The sequence below is a fragment of the Sesamum indicum genome, linkage group LG3 (assembly GCF_000512975.1).
Source record: "Sesamum indicum cultivar Zhongzhi No. 13 linkage group LG3, S_indicum_v1.0, whole genome shotgun sequence".
Taxonomy (NCBI): Eukaryota; Viridiplantae; Streptophyta; class Magnoliopsida; order Lamiales; family Pedaliaceae; genus Sesamum; species Sesamum indicum.
In genome coordinates, this window is record NC_026147.1 from 3,177,112 (window position 1) to 3,188,628 (window position 11,517).

Below are 11,517 nucleotides of genomic sequence, written 5' to 3' on the forward strand. Positions count from 1 at the left end.
AGCAGAGAGGGAAGAGTTTCCCTCATAGGATCCGTGGTCACCTCCATTATTAGAATTTGCCATTTCTCACGCCAAAGCTGAAGTGTTTCAACAGACGATGCCAATGATACGTACCAGAAATTTGGCTACACCACAAGGGACGAAGGATTTCCAAGAAATCCTAAGATATTAGAGGACTAGCCCTGCAAAACAGAAGTTAGCACTCTGATGTTTAAGTCAGCAACTGATTAAAGAAGAAATAAAAGGAAAAACTTGAAACAAAGTGAGAATAATGGTAATATATGGTTGAAAATGGTGAATATTTGTGTCGAGTGCAATTTGTAAGCCTGAAATAGCTAAAAGGCCGAGAGAGAGTAACGCTAGTAAGTGAGAGTTTGAGAGTAAGAGTAATGTTGATGATGTGTCCCAAAATACCTGCACAAAATTTTTATTTATAGACTTGTACAAAGTTAGATATGAAAATAATTGCTGAATGTCGTACAATATTGAAAAGCTCTTTGCGTTAGCTATCATACGCAACAAGCTGTTAGTAAAATAAAAATTGGAAGAGATATGTAAGTTGGGCGAGAGCCTACCAAACTTGCCTATTTTCTCAGGATTTAGTTATTCACAATCTTTCCACTTCTTTATTCCCGATTTACTTGAAACTACCTAGAGATATTTCAGGTGATGTGTACAAACGTGTTGGGAAGCTACATGACATGTCCTCCCAGCTGTATGATGACATGTCTAACTTATATGGGCATATTTCTTGGCTTGTCAGTTCAGTAAAGCAGCAGGTAGGCCTGTGGGCTTTTCGTCCTGTTGGTGGGCTTTACCCATCCTATTGGTGGGCCAGTTTGACTCTCGTCAGCTGGGCTAGTATGCTAGCTTGTGGGTTTGGCTTAACAATTTTAGGGGACATCATTATATTTCATTATAAATCATTATTTCTTTTGATTAATTAGTTAAATCAATTATTTATTAGTTATATACATTTAAAATTAATTTATTTTATCAATTTTAATCAATTACTTATTTTATTTTATTGCATTGAGTTTGTTTCGGTTACTAATTATTATTAGAAATGATAATTTTAACACACCATGATCTATGGGTTATTTATACAAACTATTCTTATTTTTTGCGTAATTATATAAATCACTCCTGATAGTAAAAAAATATTGAAAATTGACGTTTATGGGGCTGTATGTATAATTTTTTAAAAATTAGAGATAATTTATATAAATAATATAGATGTTTGTAATAAGTGTATATGTAGAATGGTTAATTTGTGTATAATTATCCCTTAGTATTACTCATATTCATGAGTAAAAGTAGAGAGGATCTTGGCATAATTGTAGTAGAGATGGTAGAAGCTTGTGGAAACGACTTGACAAAGTTTTGGCCAATGGTTTTGGCCAATGATGTGGTATTACACATGTGGCCAAATGCTTATTATAGGTGCCTTATTCCAGCTACTTCAGATTATTCTCCGCTATTGTTGCAAGGTGGTTCCCGACTTAACTATGTAAGTCCTTTCCATTTTGATAACTACGTGGCATCATCTCCTCAATTTTTAGATGTTGTTAAGTCGGTGTGGATACATGATATTGAGGGTACTTGTATGTATGCGGTTACTAGAAAGTTATGTGCTCTTAAGCCTATTTTTAGGTTGATGTCACAACAAAAAGGGGATCTTTCTCTCAATGTACAGCAAGCCAAGGAATTCCTTGCTACAGCCCAGGAACTCCTTGCACAAGACAGACATGATGAGACATTGTTGTTATTGGAGCACTGTTGTAGAATCGTGCTCATGAAAGCGGTGAAATTAGAACAAAGCATGCTTCGGCAACGGGCTAAAATGCAATGGTTGAAGGAGGGTGACCAATGCTCGAGGATCTTCTTTCATAAAGTGGCCACCAGACGAGCAACAAAACGGATTTTCCAAATTAAAGGGCCGGATGATAATATGATCAACGACCAGGAGGAGATTGTTGTAGAATTTGTGCGCTATTTTGAGACCTTATTAGGTGGTGAACGCCGAGGAAAGGAGCTGACTCTAGGACATTTGAGATCGAGGGCTACACATGCGCTAACGGAAGAGGAAGGAGATAGGTTTGTTAGCCAAGTCACCAGAGATGAAGTTAAAGAGGCCTTCTTTGACATTAAGGAGGACAAGGCACCGACCTGATGGTTTTTCGGTGGGTTTTATAAAGCCGCATGGTTTATCGTTGGTAAGGAGGTATCAAATGCAATACTGGAGTTCTTTCATAATGGCCGACTACTAAAGCAAATTAACTCCACGGTTATTTCTCTAATTCCCAAGGTACACAATCCCTTATCTGTTAGTGATTTCAGGCCTATATCGTGATGTAATGTGCTTTACAAAGCTATTACTAAGATATTAGTCAAGAGAATTTGGTTGGTGCTTAACAAATTAATTAGCCCTGCACAAAATGCTTTTGTCCCGGTCGTAGTATTAGGAATAATGTGTTACTGACGCAGGAATTATTTTCGGGCTACAACCAACAACGTAAGCCCCCTTGGAACGCGTTCAAGATTGATTTGCGTAAAGCTTATGATATGGTGGAGTGGGATTTTCTGTTTGTGGTTCTACGGCTTTATAAATTCCCAAAACTCTTCATTGGATGGATACGTGAATGCGTTACAACCACAATTTTTACTATTGCATTGAATGGTGGCATTCATGGATTCTTTGCGGGGGCTCGAGGGCTTAGACAAGGGGATCCTATGTCTCCTTATCTGTTTGTATTGGTTACGGAAATTCTTGGTCTCATAATCCAACAGAAGATCGAAAGTCAAGGCGGATTTCGTTATCATTGGCGATGTGAGGAAACGCGGCTCTTCCAACTATCGTTTGCTGATGATTTGCTACTCTTCTGTCGTGCTGATGCGTCCTCTATATGGGTGTTCAAAGAAGGTTTGGACAATTTTTCCTCTTTATCTGGTCTTCATACTAATGCTGCTAAAAGTCAGGTTATATTCTCTAAAGCCGCTCAGCCGCTTAAAACTATAATTCTTAGCATTCTCAGCTTTCAAGAGGGAGAATTGCCAGTCACATATCTCGGATTACCACTTATTGCCTCTCGATTTTCCATCTCTGATTGCAATCCTTTGCTTATTAAGATTGATAAGCTTTTGCAGCTAGTGTTCAACTCATTAAATCAGTCCTCATATCGCTACAAATTTATTGGGCTATGCCATTTATTTTGCCAAAAGGAGTTATTAAGGAGATAGAGAAACGGTTCCGCCAAGGTGCATCAACCTCTGGATATCTGAAGGTTTCATGGGATCAAGTGTGTCGTCCAGTGGAAGAAGGAGGACAAGGAATCATGGATGTAGCAGCCGTCAATCAAACTCTTATGAGTAGACATATCTAGAGAATAGTAAGCAGATCTAGCGATTCTATATGGATAACATGGATTTGCACCAAGAGACTTCAAGGCAAATCCATATGGACAGTTGAGGCCAATTCCGGGGCATGGGGTTGGCGCAAAATGCGTGGACTTCGACATATACTACAACATCATATCCATTATAAGATTGGCAATGGGGAATTAATATATATATGACAGGATCCTTGGCATCCTATGGGGATCTTAACGACTATATTTCCACACGACTCATATCACACCCACACACGAGCAGACATGCTACTTAGAGAGGTTATTCACAATGGAGTATGACATTGGCCACTGCCTCTTGCGCCCACACACACATGGGCAAATAATATTATGTTGGACATCATCCAAAACTTGCCTCCACTACAAGGCACACAAGACTCAATCACTTTGAGGGGTGGCCTACACCAATAGGAGGGTGTATGACATATTTCGGTTTTTAGGCCCAAAGGTAGATTGGTATTCACTCCTTATGGGCCATTCAAAATTCCCAGAAATTCGTTTATCTTATGGCTAGCTCTACATGAACAACTTTCCACCATGGATCGTCCGTGGATACAGCATCTTAATAAGGATTGTGTTCTTTGCTCGAGGGGTACATCGGAGACTCACCAACACATGCTATTTTCGTGCCCTTATTCAAAACAGTGTATTCGAATCTTACGCAGGGAGGTCCGATTTTCATGGACAAACAGAGGATGGATGATTGATGTGATGATAGCTGCGCGAAAGTGGCAAGGAAAGCACGTGGTTAACGCCGCCTATCGCAACCTATTAGCATCTCTAGTATATCACATTTGGCAGGAGCGCAATAGGAGGAAATTTCAGCAATTAGATCGAGACCCGTCGGCAGTGGCTAAAATTATTCTAGACGAAATTCAATTAGGTATACTTAGTACAGAATTGCCGAATAAAATTAGTACGATAGCATTGTATAGATTATGACAATTTTCATGGCACACAATATCAGCCATATGACTGTACATTAAGATTTTTCTTAATGCAACTTACTTTTACCGGAAAAAAAAAAAAAAAAAAAGAGTAGAGAGGATCGTTTTGTCATTTCAACAAAAAAAAAATAATCCAAAAGCTATAAATAAATAGAATTGAAAGTTATTTCCCGTGAGAAGGAAAGAGAGGAAACGGAGAGAGAAAGAAATGGTGGCTATATCACTGTACAAAGGCAACCTCCACAAAGTGCCGGACGTCCCCCATCGATGGCCGCGCCCAACACCCAAAATCTCACTCAAAGATTTCAGGATTCTCCTCCGCCGCCGCGCCAGGGCCCTCTCCCGCCTCCGCTTGTCCACCATCGACGTCGCCACCACTTCAAACCCTAACCCTGCCCCTGCGCCTAACACCGACTTGGATAATGGTATTGCTGATCCGAGTCCTGTGGATAATGCTGTGAACAGTAATGAGGGTGGTAATCGTGTTGAGAATCCCGCTTCTGAACCTGAATTGCCGCAGAAAGGGGATGTGAAGGAGGGTGAAAGGGAGGAGGGGAAGGTGAAAGAAGACAAATTGGTAGGGGGAGAGGATTCATTGAGGAAATTGATGGAGAAAACTGATGCTTTCGTGGAGGAGGAGGAGGAGAAGAATGTGGATAAAGTCAAGAATGAGGAGAAAGTAGAGGTTCCTGTGAACCCGGTGGTCGAGGTACTCTGTTTCTGAGATTTATTCTTCTACTGGAATCCATTTTACTTCGGAATTTGATGTTATGTGGATGATTTTAGTGTTAGTTTTTGGAAGTTATTATGGAAATAATTCTTGAAAGTGGTGGTTTGGAGATCGCCTATTTAGTTTGCATTATTTTTGCGTATAATATCTAGAGATTGCATTCATTGTGATAGTTAGAAAGTTTAAAAACGAGATGTTCCTTGTCGAGGATGTTCACGTCTGAATTCATTAATTTCTTATTGAGTGCAGTTGCAAACATACTTTAGAGTTTATAGGCACTTGTGATGTGGTAAAAATAATTATGCAATTTGGATAGGCAACTACCAGTAAGCCAATATGACTCTGAAACCAGTGTTCTGTCTTTGGATTTTGGTTCTCAATTGTTTGGATAATCTTCAATGATTCCAATATGTATAATTTTTTCCCACTATTGTTTATGAGTTGACATAGCTATAAGTTTAAGGTGATCGATTAATTATAGAAGCAAGGATTGCTATAGCATTAAAATCACTTTTCCTCCATTCCTCTGACCTAGGCATTCCATTCCCACTTTTATAGGTTATTGGATGGTGTTTAGGGCATAAGGAGAGTAGAGAGTTGATTGAACAGCTTATGTATGGGACTATGGGTTTCTCCATTTTTCTCCACTTCTTTTTTAAATCAAATTCACTTTTGAGAAATTGGCCTTTTGTTGCATTTTATATATTACCTTTTTCTCTAGGTCGTTATGTCCTCTCTTCATGTGGTAGTGTGAGAGTCGAGGTGCCCAGCTCATATAGTACCCCTTACTGTTCTCTTACTAATACTTCACTGTACTACACTGAACCTGTATATTTTTTGCTTTACAAATTAGCATCTATTGAAGTGTCATGTTACTCTTTAGCGTTTACTGAAAGTATATCTTACTCTGAAGAGTTGTTAGCCTTCCTTTTTGGGTTGAAAATTCAATCTTGATGGTTTTTAGTAGACACAAGATGGCTTCCGAAATAATTTATGTGAGATAAACTTTAGAACAACAAGAAAACGGAAATTGGTTGTTTGGTGCAAGAATTAGTGAATTAAGAGAGAGAGGTTTCTATTGAGATGCTGAGTCTTGAAAATTTTTCCATATTATATGACATTGTATGTTAAGCTTCATTGTATGATAAACTTTGCTTTGTTTTCAACTACTTTGGTGAGAGACTGAGAAGTTCACTTTGAGGAATTCCAGCAATACATAGAACCAGGGTTTAAATGCTGTTATGCTGGTTAACTTGTTTGTTACTTATTGCCTTTGTTGGAAGTGAAAGAGGGCCTTTTTCCATTCCTTCCAGGGGTTGTTGGACCCCTTTGTATCATTTTAAATTGTAGTAAGCGAGCTGATGTAGTATGCTGGCATGGTTGCAAGTATTCATGTTCTTAGGTATCCATGGAATTAGATGTTAGCCCTTTGACCAGTAACATTTCGTCTGAATTGTCTTGGTTATTTTCTAACTTGAAGACTGCCAATGAGAATCATAACTATAATGGTTTATTAACATAGTCTCCTATTTTTATGTTTCTCTAATTTCTTATATGTTTGTTTTTCTTTATGGTAGAAAAGCAACACAGAAAATGCGACAAGTGATGTGGAGAAGAGAAAAAAGGAGGTTAAGGAAAAGTTGGAAATTTTGAATGAGAAAAAACATAGTTTGGTACAAGTGCTGAAACAGGTGATATATATATATATCTGCTGGTTCTTGTTAGGAGCATAGATTCTGATGCTGCTTCGACATATACTATAGAAGAATTTCATCTTGATATTTGGTTGGATGGTCATCGAAATTTGGTATTTGTTTGTTAACAGATCCTGAATGCAGAAGAGCAGTTAAAGAGACAAAATAGTATGCAAGGGACATCTGGTCGTCCACCTCTTCCTCTACAAGTGGATACTACAACTGATTCTGGATCAATGACTAGGGTCAACACCCCTAGAATGGGCTCAGATGGAAATCCTTGCGGTGATATGGAGGGAGGAGAAGGTGATGATGTTTCAAACCACAATATGCAATCTCGTCTACCTCGTATGAGCAGTACTTCACCATCTTCTGACTCTCAGCAGCGGAAGCCTGCCGCTAACGTGGTGAAAATTTTAATCAGTTCATAAGATCTTCTTTTTCCACTTGCTTTTCGTGATTTCCATTTATTCTAATGCAACTCGAGCATCACACTATTCTGGTAAAAGATATATGAGCATATCACCTTTTCATCTGGGTCTACCTGTGCTGATGTTAAGAAGCGGCCTGCGGAAATTATAGTCCTTGAATTCCATACACCGCCTTGGAAGTTTTATTGGACGAAATTCCATGATAACCATTCTGTATGTTAGAATGATTGCTGATCATTAATCGTTGGTTGGATAGCTGATGCAATATTGTTTTCAAATTCACCCTCAATTCATTTGGGTGCACTCACTTACTAGGTTGAGATTTTAGTTTATAGATATTTGAGTTGGTAAGTTCAAGATTAGCCTTTTCGGAGTCTATCTTGTATATATGCAAAATTGGACCATATGGAGACTTATTGGGTCCCCATAAGTAAGTGTCTATAACAGAGCCAGAATGATTGAGAGCGACAGACAAAGTGGGCACACAATTGTCCTTGGAAAAGAAAGGGAGGCCCATATGGTTTCAATCATTAATCTGTCCAAATGAAACAAGCAAGAGAAATGCTATTAATGGATGCAAAAAAACTGGTGAGTAGAAAGTCACAACCGGGAATTATAGATAATGTCGAGGCTATGTAATTGGCTATCTGTAATCTAGTCACAATTTCAAATAATTAGATAAGTGGATATCTGAAACCTTTCCTATAGCTCTGACTCTGTAAAAATCTATTATCTTGGATCTTTAGGCATGAAGTTGATTAATTTTCTTTCGTGGTGGCAGATACCTCACTCTTATCGGACTACACTAGGGGTTGCAGGTAGTCCTTCACGGTTTGCGCCTGGTGGGCAGGGACACTCCTCAGTTTCTGTATCAGGAGCAAGTTATATAGCTTCTTCTCCTTCTCCTGCAGCATCAGGTGGCACTTCAGTATTTAGAGACGGTAGGCTTCCGAGTCCTTGGAATTAGGAGCACTTTATTTTGGCCACATGTCACATCTCTTATCTATTATGAAGTGTGAACCATATTCTATTCTTGCTTCATTGGTACAGAGTACAACCTATTGGGAAGTAAGATTAGAGACTACTTTTCGACTGTTCTTAGTGTGTAGTTAATAGAATCATGGAAAGATTGATCTTCTCATGGATCAATAGTTTGTATGCTGTACATCAACCAAGTCGATTGTTATTTTCATGAGTGAAAAGCCCATAATGTATTTGAAGAATTGAGATATGTATATAACCTTTCATTGACGTAATTTATACTCTATGGTGCTCTGTTGCTTGAAGTTGTTCGTTAAGTTCCGTGATCAAGCAATTCTGAGTTTTAAACACAGAAACGACAACATACCATTCACAGTAGTAACTCCTAAATTTTTTTGTGGGAAGAACATCATGCTGGTCCTGCAATTGCTCTGCACGGGGCGCTGGAAACTGCCCAGCCTCTACATTATACAAGTTTTACTTTTCTAACTTTTAACCATTTACACTACCTGAACACATTACTTGTGGTAGTTGAGGTTGTTAATGAACTCCACAGAAACTGGTAGGAGATGGATCTGACATCACATGTTGTTCATAAATGGGAGATGACATGTTTAGATTGTGATTCATGCTTTGTTCATTTGTGACAAAACTCTGGATGTGGTAACTGATTACCTCACACTGCTATTTTGGAATTCTAAATTCTCATATCATCTGTGTAGCCACACAGTCAATACACACACACGCTTCTGTGCATTAATGAAAATAGTTTCTAGTGTTTACAGTTAATGTGCCTTAGTGTTTCTAGTATCCGTGACGTTTGTTTCTCTCTAACAAATAGATCCGTCTGTTAGTTAAAATTTTACAGTTTGTTGATATTAGTAAATAAATTGATTGAAAATTCATGTTCACCCCGATTGAAAATTAATACTATTTATCAACAAATTCAATTGAAGATAAACATGAATTTTTGTTCAAATTTTTTGCTAATTATCCCTATAATTAATTGATTTTGACTCGTTTGGCACACTCGGATATGTATGAAAAGTATAAAAAAAAATATGTATTTATGTATTTAACTATGATTACACATTTATAAAGGGTAGAGAAATAATGAGAGTATTTTGGAAAAATCAAATTAAAAAATATTATACATATATTCTCAAAAATATTAAAATTATCACACATCCCTATTTCTTTATTATTAGGAGTGATTTATATAATTATAAAAAATAAAAAATAAATATAATCATCCCAGAATATTAATGACAAGGAAGAGTGGAAGTCACAGCTGTTGCATCAAAATAAACCACAACATTTAAATAATCACATATGAATTTAATATACAACACTAACAATGATTAAGAGGTGGATTAAATTGGGAACAACGCCGCGATAGGTATTCAGTTCTCAAATTTCAAAATCCACCAACAAAGTATTTCCAACGGTAATCTTGTCATTTATCATGAATTGCTTATATATTAATGGATTAATTGCGACTATCTCAATTGAGGGTTGATTTGATTATGAATATTTGTCGTTATTTATAAAATTATTAATATCCCATAATATTAACTATCATCTAATATTTAGTTTAATCGATTAGGTTTTTATTCATTATTTTGGTATACTGACCAAAATGCCCTTATCGATTAGAAATTATAGTTTTATTTATGTTTTAAAATTTTTTTATTTTTTTTTTTGGACTAAGTAGGTATTTTTTTATGATTTTTAAAAGTTTTTCATCCACCCGATTTTTTTACAAGTTTTTATTTTAGAAAACAAAAAATAAAAAAGTAGAGTAAGTGCAAAGTTGATAATTTCATACTTCCGTCCAAAAATTACATAATTTCATCAAACATCAAGAGGGGTATTTGTAATTTTTCAAATAACGAGGGGATATTCATAATTATGACGAATCTCAGATGAGGTCATTGTAATTTACCCTATATTAATACTAACATCATCCTTCCTTGAGGTTTTAAGTATTTACATGAAAATTTTTAATTAGTGCTTGTGGAGTTTGCTTTCATTTAATAAATAAATCCATTCGTTAGTCAAAATTCATTGAATCTACTGATTTTAACAAAAAAAAAAAAAAAGAATGGTTGGAAATTTATATTTACCTTCGATGACTTATATTGACTTATTGCAGGTCAAACAATCTTTTTATGATCAAAATATCTTTATACATTTTCATATGTTAATGTATGTGAGGAGGTATATTTTCATTCTTATAAAGGTGATATCAACAAATTATGCATTGACTAAAGAAAGGATCTATTTGTTGTATGAAGCAAACCTCAAAAGTACTAGATGTAATTTTTCAAATCACAAGAAATTTATGTATTATTATCCCAAATCTCAGGAAAGAACGGTGTATTATCCCTTAATAATAAGGGGTAAAAAATTAAAGCTACCTTCCCAAAATTTATCTTAATCACGAATCCCCTCTTATTATTTGAAAAATTATAAATATCTCACTCATGTGACAAATAATTATGTAGCCTTTAGAAGGCGAGAAATTACTATATTATCCTTATACTTGAAAAGATATAAAAAGAAATTGAGGGTGGGTAAAATAAATAATTTGTGAGACATATTATTTCATAAAAATATATTAGAAAATTTTGAAAAATATTTACAATTATAATTCATGATCCAAAATGATACTTTGGTTAGTTCATCACAAAAATTGAACGAAAACTTAATAAAAACTAAGAGAATAAACTTATTATTAGACAAACATTAAAATTAGATGGTATTTATAATTATTTTAAATTTGAGAGAAGGTGATTATAATTTATCTTAATATAAATAAATAAATCTCAACATTAAATTTTCAAGATAAAAAAATTAAAAAAAAAAAGTAATTTAGAAATATTTTCCTATGCGTGGACCCACAACGTGCAGCATAGTGAAAAAGTAATTTCGAAACATTTTCCTATGCGTGGACCCACAACGTGCAGCATAGTGATGGTCATTGCTGGTGTCCCATATTCTTCATTATTATTCCAAGGATAGATAAATACAAATGATTCTTTATATATATAATATATATATATATATATGTATGTACATGGTTTAATATAAAAATATGAAGTGTGATTTATTTAATATAAGTCTTGTAATTTGTAAATTAAAATTAAGTTTGGTCGAATTTAACCAATTATAGTATACGCTCGATTTGGATTTGCACATATAGGACAAATCTTCCCACCAGCCTTTTTTTTTTTGTTATGATAATTTATTTGATATGTGATTGATCACTTTCTCTGAATCTTACATTGATTATAAAATAAATATATTAAACTTATTATATAATTA

General features: G+C 35.6%; 1 protein-coding gene across 2 annotated transcripts; it reads left to right on the plus strand.

Annotated features, from left to right (window-relative positions):
- On the plus strand, window positions 4,523-8,495 carry LOC105157133. Of its 2 annotated transcripts, XM_011073440.2 has the most exons (4): window positions 4,523-5,063; window positions 6,662-6,775; window positions 6,910-7,185; window positions 7,991-8,465. In XM_011073440.2, the coding sequence occupies exons 1-4, from the start codon at window positions 4,563-4,565 to the stop codon at window positions 8,174-8,176; spliced, it is 1,077 nt and encodes a 358-aa protein (XP_011071742.1). In that variant the 5' UTR covers window positions 4,523-4,562; the 3' UTR covers window positions 8,177-8,465. The 2 variants fall into 2 exon arrangements, with proteins under 2 accessions (XP_011071742.1, XP_020548574.1); XM_020692915.1 differs by lacking the exon at window positions 6,662-6,775 and having other exon boundaries at window positions 7,991-8,495.